The following is a 14,265-nucleotide window of genomic DNA, read 5'->3' on the forward strand; positions in this document are numbered from 1 at the left end:
GTGATCAACATATTTGGGGTTAACCAAAAATCTTTTATCAAACGACCATCTGCTTCTTTTGTTTTTAAAATAGCCATATAATTCCAACGAAATAATCAGGGGGTTGTGATCAGATATTGCCTTAGGGAGTTTTTTAATGACTACATCACTAACCAGGCTCCTAGAGATAAAGAAATAGTCAATCCTCACATACTTGCTATGAGGGTTGGAAAAATAGGTATATCCAGCATCCTGAGGTTTCTTGATTTTTCCATACATCCTCTAAACCATGGGTCTCTTTTAGGTATGTTAATGCCCTAAAGACCTTGGGCTTCCTGCCCCCATAACTTGTCTTTCCTAACCCATGTAGAGAATCATTAGCCGGGTCTATAGATATATTAAAGTCTCCGCATAGGATTACAGGGGTAGGCCAACCCACTAATTCACTTTCCAGTATCTCCAAAACTGCAGGATCGTCTTGATTAGACGCGTATATAGTACCTATTGTAACCTCAGCCTCCAATTCAGCCAGAGCCCATCTACCCATACAGTCAGCTGCCTTTCTTTTAACCAACCCTAGTGCTGATTTCATCAATATAGCCACCCCTCTAATCTTAGAGGTCTGGGATGAAGAAACCACGGTCTTATAACCCAGGATATCTATCAAACTTCTACTAGGGATATGTGTCTCCTGAAGACATATTATATCATAATCTAATAATCTAATATAGTTATGGAGGCGCTCTCTCTTAACCCTGTCATTCATCCCTGCTACATTAATCGTGCAAATCGTTATTCTCCCCATAATTTCACATTGTATTGTCCCGACTTACTGCTTTTCCAATTCTTCCCACATTTAATGTGCTGTATTGAATGACTACTGATCCTCGCTTCCTCCATCCTTATTTCCTTTCCCAAAAACTTATTTTTATTGAGTCATGCTCTTTTTTTGAACAGTTTTTTCCCCCCCATTGCCAAACCCACCTCCCCCGTACCCCTCACCCCTCTTCCCCCCCCCCCCCCCCCACCCTTTTGGTGAAGCACAGACAAGGTCTGTAATGATGGTCGCTGAGCACAGATTCGAGAGCCCATCCATCCGTATGACCCAGTTCCTATACCCTTCTCACACTCTTAATGAATACAAATATTTCACATTACTACATAAATACGATAATCAGGCAGAATAATCTACAAGCTATCCAAGAACTCCTTAGCTATCTCATCTCTGATGAGAAAAAATACACTTGACCCCCCCACTATAACCTTAAGTCTTGCTGGGTTGTTCAAGTAGGCCTGGGCATTCTTATCCTGAAATGATTTGATAAGCTGGCGAAGACGTCCACGCCTCTCAACCGTAGCGTGACAGTAGTCAGGGCGTACAAAATATGAGATATCTCCTCTTACTCTTTTTGCCTCTGGTCTAGCCTTCTCATATATCAGCTGCCGTAGTAGGTAGTTGCCCACATAGACCAAAACTGCCCTAGGGAAGGCTCCCTCCCTCCCAGATTGTTTCTGTTCAAAAGGAAATCGGTGCACATGTTGTAGTTCTGTGGGCCAGTTCCAGTCTTTTAGCTCTGGGAGAGTGTCTTTAAACAAGGTCAACATACATTCCCGGATGTCCCCCCCCCCCCCCCCCCCCCTCCTCCCCGTCCCCCCCTCAACCCCCTCGGGAATGCCTAATACTCGGAGATTTTTTCGCCGCTGGCGATTTTCAAATTCTTCAAGCTTCCAGTTTGTCGACCAACTGTGCTTCATGGGATTTGTTTCTCATCACGGTAGTAGATATCTCTTCCTCTGCTGTTGCAATTCGCGACTCCATCTCTGTTACCCGGGCCCCCATTGCACTACAAGTCTTAGACAGCTTTCTTACCACACCCTGAACTTTTCTTAGGGCGATCTGCACCTTGCGTCCCCCCACGCGTGTCTCCTCCCGATGCATAGTTCTAGCTTGAAGAATGGCATCTAACGATGGGGGTGCAGGGCTAGCACCTGGAATCTCTTTATTTAAACCAGTAAGTTGCGTTGGGTAACTGTAGTCCCAATCCAGCTCCTCCTCACCAGCTTGCTTTTTCAGCCTCTTTATAGTCTTTAGACCTGTTCCACCATCACGATTTTCCCTCGATCCCTCACTGTCATTACTCTCTTCTTGACTACTGCTGGCAATAGATGGGATGCCTGACTGCGTGTCTGACCAGCCTCCTTCGTCCGAGAGAGAAAAAAAAATGTCACTATGTATTTTTTCCCCATAATCTTTATACTGTGCACATGATTTATTTGTCTGGGGTACCCCTTGCTGTGCCGTGGGACCAGATTTCCCTATCTGCGCTGTGGAGGTACTTTGAGCATCTGGGATCCCTGGGAACCCTGCTCCCCCCACAGAAAGGGAGGTATCGTTCTCCAGAACCAGATCGGGGATTAATTTGTTCAGCCCTCCACTGCCTGCTGTGCCTCCAACATCCATTACCTCAAGTATAGTATGTGTCGTTAATCCGAACAAGGGTACATGGGTGCTGCGATCTACTATGGAACCAGGCACACTAACAGAATTGGGTATAGTAGCCTCTAAGCCTTCCCCCCCTTGTTTAGAATTTTTAGTTACGATAGGGGTTTTAGGACTGCTCACCATACCATTGGCTTGAGACACCAAATCGATCTCTCCTAAAGCCTCTCCTGAATCCGCTCTGGACCCAGTCCCGGTCTCTGCTTGCGGCCCTCCTCGGGTGTCACCCTCTACTTTGTCGCCTTCAGCTCCGGCACCTACTCCAATGCTATCACCGGTCCACCTCAACATATCGGCAACAGAACGAATAGGTTGACGAGGCTTGTTCACCGCCCCACCTCTGCTTTTCTCCGCCGCTGCTTTGTCGGTAACCTCTGATGACTGCAGCTGTCCTCGGCGTGGCCGTCTCAGCGTAACTGGCGAGGCCGTTTCCTCTATCTCCACAGCCGGGCGGACCGGCTTCGGCTTGCCAATCACCTGAGCTGCCTTATGATGGATTTTGTGAGCCATTGCCTCGCGCCTCTTCTGCTGCCGTGACCGCTCTGCACCGCAAACACAGAACACGCCGCTCGGGAGCTCCTTCACCTTCGCCTTCTCCACATACAGCAGGAGGAGGCGGGTCCAAATAGTCAGCGTCTCTGCTACCTCTCGCAGCCTCAGGTAAGCTTCCGCCGGTCCCGCGGGATTGAATAGAGCTGTGCCTGGCGGCCTCGAATATGCAGGGCATTCTGCTTGGTATTCTACTCGGCCACCTGCACCTGCTGCCATCGTATTTCTATAAACATCCTCTATCTTGGCCTCTCAATGATCCAGAGTTAAAATATTACGGCATCATCCGCTATCTCTCAACACCGCTTTGGACGGGCTCTCAAACACGTCTCGGCTACGGTCTCAGCAGACCGCCATCTTTGCTTCTTGTCCCAGGGACCACTTCTAAACTTCAACGCAATCCTGCCCTTAAACTACTGGATTCCATGTGTCTCTGTCCACCTTCTTTATACTATAGCAGCTACTTCTGTTGCTGTACTTAGATGCACATATTTATGCTCACACACAACCTCTCAATAGAACATTTTGACTGCGTATAACATTGAACGAGTGTCACATTTTATTTGCCCTATCTGCTTGGTATCAATGATCAACAAGAAATTATAGCTAGTGCACGTCAGTCTTACTGAGCTACTGTTTTAGTATTACGCATCTTCCCCTTCAAAATGCTGGTAGTTAACCGTTTTTCCTCCTCTCGTTTGCTCTTGACAGTATGCTATCCTGATGACCATGATCCTCACCGTCTTTATAAAGTACATGCTGCACTCTGTGGACCTGCTTTTTGAGAACCCCTGGGACAACAAGGCAGTCTATATGCTATACACTGAGCTCTTCACAGGTAAGACCTGTGTCTGCTGCCATAAATGGATCGCAACAGCTTGCTCTTCCTTTTTCGGTTGGCAGGGATTGAAACAATTTCAAGACATGATCATGTAAACCATGTGGGAAATTCCTTTACACAATTAGCAGGTTTAGCTGTCTACTTAATCCAGAAGAACTGTTTTCCAGATTTGGCTTCCATAGTGACCACATGTTATCTGGGTAGCTACTTTATCATCCTGTGATTATTATTTTGTATCTGAAACAATTGGTAACAGTTGTGAATAGGCTTAACAAATGTGTAATAATGTAATTTCCATAAATAATATTTGTTCTTTCTTTCTTCCCTTAACCTGCTTTGGGTCACACCCGTTATTCTAGGTTTCTTTAATTTAGGGTTTAAAAATTATCTTATTCGGCATTAGACATTTGATGTGCATTTTTATGCACTCTAGGAAAAGGCTAAATTCTATGCCTGTAAAAATTGTGTAAAGACTTAGTGAACAAACACGAAACAATCTAGCGTTTTCAGTATCTGCTGTAAACAGAATGTTCTTTTCTTTCTTCTGTTGGCAATTTTTTTGTTCGTAACTGTTAGACTTGGGGGTCTCTATTTGGCACAGGTATGCACTTGTGACAAATAGGGCCCCTCGCCGCTAGTCAGGGTAAGGGGTACACTCCTAAAATAACCCCTGCTCACCCCCTTGGTAGCTTGGCATGAGCAGACAGGCTTATCTCAGAGGCAGTGTGTAAAGCATTTGTGAACACATACAGTAATCAAGTGAACACTACAGATGGACACCACACACGTTTTATATAAAAAATAAGTATTCTTTATATAGATTTACCACAAGACCATAAACGGCAAAAATCCACAATACTGTTGCTTTAAATGGTAGTATTAGCTTAGTTCTCTTTAGTTCTTAAATGCGACACTTTAAGTCAATGTACCTTTAGATGCGACACGCAGGGCAACAAAAGTGTTGCAACGATGTTGATGCGATGAAAGTTTGGTGCAAAGAAATAAAGACGTGAAGATCTTCCTGATGCGGCACGCAACTCCGATGTTGCGAGAGAGCTCGGCTCGATGCGTCAGCTGCAGTGCTGGCACCCTTTTCCAGTGATGCAACGGCGGCGGCTTTGCCGGCGACACTTCTCTCCAGCAATGCGAGACGTTTCTGCTCGATGCGATAACTGCAGCAGTTCAGACGGCGGCACGCTTCTCTGTGGGTGCGAGGCGCTTTTCTCGATGCGGTGCAATGCGACAGCTACAGCGGCGTCATTTAAGATGCGACGGCAGCGGCTGCGACGGCGACACGCTTCTTCTCCGTGAGTCGGGCTTCCAGCTCTTTGCGACACGCAGTCCCTCAGAAGGCTCAAAACAGCAGCAGGCGCTTCCAAAGACTTCTGGGGAGCTGGTGGTTGAAGTCTGTTGTCCCTGAGACTTCAGCAGGAGGCAAACTCTTTTCCAAGCCCTTGGAGATCCTTCACAATTTGAGCAAAAGTAAACACAAAGTTCCTTTCTCCTCTCTTTGGCAGTAGGCAAACCCTGCAGGCCAATCCCCCAGTTTCAGGGATAGTCTCTCAGTTTCTTCCTGGTTCCTCTCCTCACCAGAGGTTTCTTCTTGTTTCCCCAAGTGATCTAATTTCTTGGGATCAGTGTCCCAATACTTATACCCCCAAATCCTTTGTCCTCCGTGGGCAGAGGGGCCTTTGCCTAGTCCAAACCAGTTCTGGTCAGTCCTGGAGCACATTGTTTACATGACTCTTTCTTTCCTTTCAGAGTGCAGGGCAGAGACATCAAACGCACCACAGGAGGTGGAGCCAGCATTGTGGAGGGTAGGCACAGCCCTTTTCAGGTCCCAGGTCCAACTCCTCCCTCCCATCTAGATGAAGATCTCTCTATTCACCACTGGGCTACCTCACCCTGTCTTCTGGAATTCACCAACCCTGTCACTCAAACTCCAGACAAGGAATACACAGCCTAGCAGAGGCAGGGTTGAATGGTTAGACAAGAAAATACCTACTTTCTAAAAGTGGTATTTTCAAACACAGAATGTTAAAACCAACCTCACTAAAAGATGTATTTTATCATTCTGAGTTCAGGCATACTAAATTCGAATTTCTACGATGTTCCTTGAGTCAGTTAGGATTATAAGATGTAATAATCAAACTGCCCATTCTGGCCTATAGAGAACAGGTAGCCTTGCAATAGTGAAAAACGAAAATGGCTGTAATTCACTATTAGAACATGCCACACACACCAGGGCATGTCCTACCTTATCCTTACAATGCACCCTGCCCTTGGGCCTACCATAGGGGTGGCTGATAGGAAGAAAAGGGAAGGTTTAGGGACTGGCAAGTGGGTGCACTTGCCCAGTCAGCATGACAGTACCAGAATGCACACAGACTCTGCAATGGCAGACCTTAGACACATTTTACAGGCTGCTTCTGTGGGTGGCACAACCAGTGCTGCAAGCCCACCAGCAGCATTTGGATTTACAAGCCCTGGGCACGCCTGGTGCACTGTACAAGGGTGTGACAGGTAAACCAAACCAACCAATCATGAAATCAATGATTCATACATCAATTTACAATAGGGAGAGCATATGCACTTTAGCACTGATCAGCAGTGGTAAAGTGCCCAGAGTCATAAAACAGCCAACAACAGAAAAAATATAGGAGGAAGGCAAAATGTTCAGGGATGACCCTGCAAAAAGGGCCAAGTCCAACAGTAACAAATAGAGGAAACTGCATCTCCCACAGTGCGGGTCAGTTTCCAAAGAGCGAGCTGTCTGTGTAGGAGTCATACATGCCTGTAAAAAGGTGCATATCAACTACGGCCCTTTTAATGATGAGAAAAGTGTTTTTCGGACATAGAGACCCTGAAAGAGGAACAATTACGCTATTGCTTTAAGAGAGCTAAGGAACTCCCAGGTCCAAAATGCATCACTCTGTAGGGTCACTGAAATAAGTCCCTGCAATAGAGACTAGGGATTAGTAGGGGTATTTTCTTAGTATAAAATCTGATTTTTTTCACTGAGTGTCCTAGGCTTTTGACGAAAAAATGCGACAACCTATTAATGACCTTGTAAGGCTTGTCTCCATGCAGTTACTTTTTGGAGATCTGCCCAGTAACTGAACTATTGAAGGGTTTAATTCCTAGCAATCCCTGACCACCCCACAATTTCCACTGTACCTGATATTTCAAGTTTCCCCCTGTGATTGCCCACCATTTTCCCTTCTCCCTCAGTCCTCAAAAGAGCTACATTCTTGCTGTCTACAGATGCCCTCAACATCGATGGTCCTTGAAGTCAAACTTTAAGGCAAAGAGGTCAAACATCGTAGGGACCCGATAACATTCACACAGGATGCTTGTTTCCGGTCCAGGGAAGACATGGCTTGGCAGATCGGGCTGGACTGTTGGGTCAGACTGATTTGCATATGGCCATGTCTGAACTGGGGTGGCGGAGTGAGCTAAAGAATGATGATGGATTAAACCCAGATCAGTAGACGGGGTGAGTGCTTGAAATGTTCAACACTCCCCTAAGTTGGCAGGGTATGCCCAGACGTGGGTCCCTTGCTCACTTTGCCACTGGATTCAAGCTAGCCTGGCTGATGGCGGCTGATTAGCCAGAAACTGGTTCCAGGATGCTTGTTTCCGGTCCAGGGAAGACATGGCGTGGCAGTTCGGGCTGGACTGTTCACATGAGGCACAGGGTCAGACTGATTTGCATATGGCCATGTCTGAACTGGGGTGGCGGAGTGAGCTAAAGAATGATGATGGATTAAACCCAGATCAGTTGACTGGGGGTAAGTGCTTGCAATGTTCAACACTCCGTCCATCGTCCCCTTTGGTTTTGCAACATTCAGATAGCGGTCATCAGTTGTTGAAGAAGCAAATGGTCATTCACCTTAATGTTGATAAACCCGAACATTTAATTTAGTGTGTGGCATTAACTTCGGCATGTGTCTTGGTGTCAAAAGGATACCCGAAGCTAGGATACTGGACTGCCCACTGCTTCACGGCTGTAATGCTTGAAGAGGATGATGACATTGACCGAGGTCATGACACAGATATGCTTCATGTATAGTTGCACTTACAAAGTGCTGGTTTCCATCATCTGTTGCTGGAAGAAGTCCAAAGCTGAATGCTTCTACCAAGGACTTTGAATGTACTCCAGTGCCCTCACTGCTGAGAACAGGACTAAGTCTACAAATGGCAAGAGTGCATTCCGTAAGTCCTAAAGATAAAACTTTAGGAAAGTCATGCAGCTGCAGTACCTCAACAATTTGTAAGGTCATGTTTATAAGCTTTGCTGTACTTGGACCAGTGAGATCATAGTCTCTGGATTAAAAAAGGCACCAGATTGTACACTTGTAAGGTTAACCATGTTCATGTTAACCCATGCTTCAAACATTGGACACCTAGCGAGACAATGGTTTCAAATGAGACTGGGTCATAAAAAGGGAACTATAGCATGATATGACTACATTGCATTGAGCAAAGCAGTGTTGGTAAAAGGCTACCTGTGAGGCCTGTGGCCCAATGGAGGTTGTTATGATGTCTACAAAGTACTTCTGCTTTCAGAATTAAGAAGAAAGTATGTCTGAGAGAGTCCTCAAGCCCCTGAAATGGCTAGCATACTGATAGTGCACCATACTCAAAGCCGCAAGATTTATGTTTTTAATTCTTCAGCAGCATCTATCTCATTGTTTACAGTTTGAAATTATTAAATCTTGCTTTTAGATGATTCTCACTTCAAGAAAATGAAACGTCCCAAGTTAAGCCATTTAACAGTATGTTTGCGTTGTTATCCTGTAAAGGAGCACTGCTCTTAGAGCCTTTTTCATTGAGGATGCAGTCTTGGAAGTAATTCTGCTCATTTCGTTCAGTGATTACGGTTGAAGAATATTCCACACGTAAAGGGCCTTGTCATTTTCGCAGCAGCTTTACGTTTCACTGTCCCTGCAAATAGTCTGGTTCAGCAATTGCTCACTCTTCCAAGGGGCCCTTCAGTAGGGAAGTGATTTTTCATAAAGTACGAATCCTACCAACACTGTCTCAGCCCGTAACAGCCAAACCAGGATTTCATATCCGCTTTGAACTGAGTGAGGACCAAGATCAATGCAACAGAAATGTACAAGTACTTCAATTTAATCATGTTGTATTTATTCTGACGCCAGTCTCAACCAGCCCTTTGAGAATAGGATTAAGTAAGGGATCATCTGTGCTGTTTTGACAGCAATCTGTTTTTGGTTTCCTATCAGAATCTACAGGCTTGCTCTCCTTGCAGATTAAGTAGGCAATATTTGCTTTTATGAAAGACATTATACTTCATATTCAGAAGGTCTAGTAAGTGTGCTTGTGTTACTTACACAATGCTCCTCATAACAATGAATGGAGTTGATCGTTTACTTAAAAATGTTAAATTTTGTGATCCCTCTATTTCACAAGAGATACATGTTTGTTCTGGGTATTGCAAATTACCCTTATGGTTTTATTTTACTCCAATCCACGATCATCCTCAGTACTGTTTGCAACTGTCAAAACCAGTATTGAAATCTGAGTGCGTGCACCATTTTCAGAAGTCACGTGGGTTGGTGATATAACCCTGCGATTACCCAAAATAGAGCTTAATTTTGATGTAATAAGTCCTTCTGATGCAATTTTCATGACCCTACAGCCGCGACTATGGTAGGCTTCTTCAGTTGTTTTAAAATCATTTTGGGTGTCATCAACGAGCAGAGGCAAGAATGTTATTTTACATAGTGTTTTATACTGAATTGCTTGGGGTTACTGTTCTGCATGTCTGCTTCCCCTCATTATTCAAGCATGCTTCTTGCATATACTGTGCTACATTTCAAGTACACATTTACAGTCTGTTTGGCTCTCATTACCCTCAGGACATGCAGTGCACTGTGCTTTGCTCTCGTCCTAGTCTCTAGAACGTTAAAAACAAATCATGCGGTTTCAGAGCCCAGCAGTAGAGGCAAAATGAACTTCAATGCACTAAAGTAGGTGTCCGCTTCACACCTTCTCCTTTTGTAACTATGGGCCATTTAAAGACTTGTCTTCTGATCCAAATACCCGTAATTCATTTACGGAGGAAGTGCGTTTCACATCTGTAAGTCACCCGCTATGATCTGATGATACACAATGAGTTGGGAAGTCTTCTCGGGCTTATCAAGTTACTTGGAGGCTTGCAAAGAGTTGGTAATTCAGATGCGGTCTTCTGTCCAGACAACAAAAGTACTTCACTATTCCCCAGAGCTTAATGTTTCTCTGTACTACCATAGGCCAGTCAGGGAGACTGGCATGCAGGTATTTAATGCGTTTATTGAGATTTTTTCACACATTCAAGTCCCAAGTCTAGACTTTCACCTAGTAGCTTTCCGTGAATCTCAGAGTGTGCCTAGCTGGCAGGTCATGGCTTTTCTCATCTGATGGCATGAAATGGACTGTTTTCTTCTCTTAAGTTTGCCTTTGACTCACTGGCACAACATAAAGAAAAGAAAAACCTCTTTGGCTCTTATGGCCATTTATTCTACTTACTGATTTTCTCAACCATTAACGCATGGTTGTTGCCAACCGTATGAGACTTTCTTCTTCAAGTACACAAGTGTTTCAAACTACAGCAGTACTCCCGAGTTATATCTTCCCAACTGGGTTTGCTTTAGTTAGTAGAATTGCTCTATCAATGCAGAACTGCTGCTGCTATGGGTAAGTAACATTGTTTTCCACTTTGCCCCCTCGCTTAAGGTTTTACTGGTTACTCTAGGGCCCTTTTTCTCAAAGCAAACAACTTGCATTGTATTATCTTGAAAATTCCTGCATACTAGAACTATTGATGAAAGTAACAGGGTCGTTTTTCCGTTTCTTTTATACTGATCTCCTCCTCTTTGTTTCTACCAACAGGGTTTATAAAAGTGCTGCTGTATATGGCATTCATGACCATCATGATTAAAGTTCACACCTTCCCTCTTTTTGCCATCAGGCCAATGTACCTAGCGATGAGGTAAGAAGTCATCAAGCTTAGGATGTCCTGCTACCTCAGTTCAAAATAGTGATGAATATCAGGCACCTTCTACATGGTTAGCTGCAAATGTTTTTTTCTAAATTCTGTTCTCTCTGTCGAAGACATAAGCAAGGATACAATAGGTATTTGTGTATGTATGTAAGGGTATTTCTGTAGAACAACCATAGCTATATAGCAACACAGCATTTACAAGGGCTCGCCCTAGGGATCTGACTCGTGGTCGTTTGCAAGGAGATGTGTGCGTTCCTGTTTCATAGGGAAATGGTGTTCCTTGAAGAGATGAGTGTTGTGCTTCTTTTTGAATGACTGGGGGGTTGCAGTTCCACATCCTAGGGGTGTTGGCGGAATTGGTCCTAAATACATGATTTATTGATTGCAGCTGGAATCAGGCCTTAGTGGCCAGTTCTCAACCTTCCAGTTTACCTCACATTAGGAGAGTCTAGATCCCTTACCTAGCTGCCTATGGTGGTAGAGAGAAAAATAAGCATTGGAGATTGTCCACCAGCCATACATATTCTGGCATACATGTCTCACTCTGGACCATAGCATTCTCTTTTGACTTCTGCAGACATGAAAACAGTGCTGATGTGATATCTGTATATGCATAGTATTCAGGCCATTCTGCAGATAACAGGACAAGGATGCTAAGGGGTTTATGCTGTAGACTCTAACCAAGCCTTTACATACAAAGTGTGTGTCAAAGAAATCAATCCATATGAACCGAGTACTTTTACACAGTGTACTCAGTTTTTAATTGATGCTTTATAGGAAAGTTAAAATCAAAACCACTGCAGGTGGTTGCTAAAAAAGAAAATAGGAAAAGAAGATGCCTGAAAAAAACTTGACTTTGGTAAGCTACATATGTACTTATGCCGCAGTAAATTTTTACCTCAATGGCTAAAAAAAGTTACCTGAAAGAGTAAACGGTTTAGTTTTTGACCTATATCATTCCAAATGGTTGGTGAAACAATTTTTTTCACAGTATTAAGAAAATGGTTACACAACAGTTTTAGGAAAAAGAGCAGATATCCGGAAATTATGCTAACAAGAAAGGAACGCAGTGTGCTGTTCATATCAATATGTGATGGCCCCATATCCAATACTGGCAAAGTGTCGGGTCAACACAACACAGCTTCTTCAGATCACCAGCTGTGTGTGCATCTTTTTAGTATCCAATATTAACTTTCAATAATAAAAGGTATTCCGTAGCTGTCAAGATGCATTTTAATTGTGATAAAATAAATTCCTAAATAAAAAAGGTAGTTTGACACAAGTTACTGTTCAATATATTAAGTATGTACACACCTGTGTTTTGCAGTCAAAAAGACTTGGTGATGCAAGAACCGTACTATTTTTTCATAGTCTGCAAAGCTGTGCAACCATCCACAATTAAAAAGCAACTTTGACCTTTCAAAAGTTACTCCAAAATATCACATGCAAGGGATGCTCAGAAGAAAGCTGGTCTTAAGCAGTAAAGAGACCAAAGTGCATGTTTTTTTCTGTCTGCAGGCAATTTAAGAAAGCTGTGACGGATGCAATTATGTCAAGGCGTGCCATACGTAACATGAACACACTGTGAGTAGCAATTTGTGCCCTTAACAGACGCTCTTTGAGCTGCAAAAAAAGATTTTGGATGGGTTTGTCTCTGCTAGTAAAACTTTCTAATTCACCACAGGCAAATGTTGGCAGTTTCCCCTTGATTTACACGTTGACTGTAGTTCTGGTGGTCATAAACATAAGCTCTCTGCCTGCACTTCACACTTGTTATCAATGACTTTGAGTTCTAAATGATCTAACAGGTACTTACTTCCCATGTGCACTCTCAGACCCTTGTGTACAGGCAGGCACAGACATGTTCACACAGAATCAAAAACCTAGACCTTGCTCACCTGTTTCTGCTTTATGTCCCTTGTGCTTGTATCTGCAAATTGTACAGATGAAATCAGCATAAACTACCAACATGCACTTAGAGAGGCTACTTGTATAAAGTGCCATGAGATTGATAAACTTACAGATAAATTTCCTTACACTTGTATAGGTAAACTTTCCAGAACGATGTTAAGGGTTGTTTGAAAAGGAGCAGTGCTCCAGAAAGTAGAGTTTAGTAGAAAATAGTGAGCAATATCAAATAGGTTAGTTTCAAGAATGTACAAGCATGATGATCTTATATCCACTATTTTCATCCCCACAATGCTGTTGGACACTGAAATACCCTATTCACAAGGCTGATCCATAGGCAAGAACAGTTCTCAACATTTCTAGGGCTTCTTCCCTATTGAAATGTTGCATATTATAATACTGTCTCCTGATATGATTGTCCCAGAATCTCCTTTTCTGGAGGAGGACATGATTTTCCATACACCTTTACTTCTTAGAACGTCTTTCACTGTATTCCGAAGATTAATCAGTTTGGTTTACTTCTCCAGTTTGATTTTGTTCTACTTTTCAATTCCTCTCAGGTACCCTGATGCTACGCCGGAGGAGCTTCAGGCTGTGGACAATATCTGCATCATCTGTCGTGATGAGATGGTAACAGGGGCTAAGCGTCTACCGTGCAGCCACATATTCCATACCAGGTGAGCTGACTTTGCCTTGCTTCCACAGGCACTGGCCATGTGTACTGCACCTTTTTTCAACTTGCTGAACATGTGTCTACTAAAGATTGCTGGTGTACTGCATGTCGGGAAATCTCTAGGCAATGGGTGCTTAACCCACATGCTCATTGAACTGTTAAATTTAAAGAATCGGTGTAGATGCAGATGGGCGGTCATCCAGCTCAGAGCAGGAGCAGCATGGCTCAAATTTACTTGTTGTTTCGGTGAAGAAGTCTTTGTGGCTGTGACTATCGTAAAGAAAAGGTGTAAGATAAGCTAGATAGTGTCATGGGAGGTAGAAATTGACATGGCAGGAAGGATGGCTGCTGCCATTGAAACAGAAAAGGGTAGTTAAGTTCAGAGATCACAGATAAAATTGTGTTGGAAACAGAATTGGACAAGAGGCCTACGCAGGCAGGTGTGAAAACATTGCAGAATTCGGATCAGAAACGAACAGGTTTTACAAAGCTGCTAGAGTAGGCTTGCTGTGTGAGGGGAAACATTTGCTCTTAGATAGATTCCTTACCTTAGAATATATTCCCAGGCGTCCGACTGGATCCGGAAAGTTTTTTGTAGCAGTACCCCTGCACGTCAGATAGGTGGCGTTGTGCGGCTCCGCGTCCGTCACTGGCGTCGTGAGCGCCGAGATGACGTCACGGAGACTACTCAGGCGCCACCCATGTGCGCTGACGTCAGTTCTTTCTTTTTCCGCGCCAGCAAGCGCAGATCCGGATAGAGCACGTACCTTAGTCAGTTTTTGACTACTCTTTTGAGACTTTTGTCT

The 14,265-nt window shown here is 43.9% G+C and overlaps 1 protein-coding gene across 2 annotated transcripts in view; it reads left to right on the forward strand.

The window, feature by feature from the left end:
- Positions 1-14,265, forward strand: part of SYVN1 (synoviolin 1) — a 255,107-nt gene that overhangs the window by 92,479 nt on the left and 148,363 nt on the right. For both annotated transcript variants that reach the window (XM_085625760.1, XM_085625761.1), the window contains exons 7-10: positions 3,740-3,866; positions 10,767-10,866; positions 12,397-12,462; positions 13,347-13,463. In XM_085625760.1, the coding sequence (XP_085481886.1) occupies positions 3,740-3,866; positions 10,767-10,866; positions 12,397-12,462; positions 13,347-13,463 (410 nt within the window). The remainder of the gene's footprint in view (positions 1-3,739; positions 3,867-10,766; positions 10,867-12,396; positions 12,463-13,346; positions 13,464-14,265) is intronic.

The sequence above is a fragment of the Triturus cristatus genome, chromosome 9 (assembly GCF_964204655.1).
Source record: "Triturus cristatus chromosome 9, aTriCri1.1, whole genome shotgun sequence".
NCBI classification, from domain to species: Eukaryota; Metazoa; Chordata; class Amphibia; order Caudata; family Salamandridae; genus Triturus; species Triturus cristatus.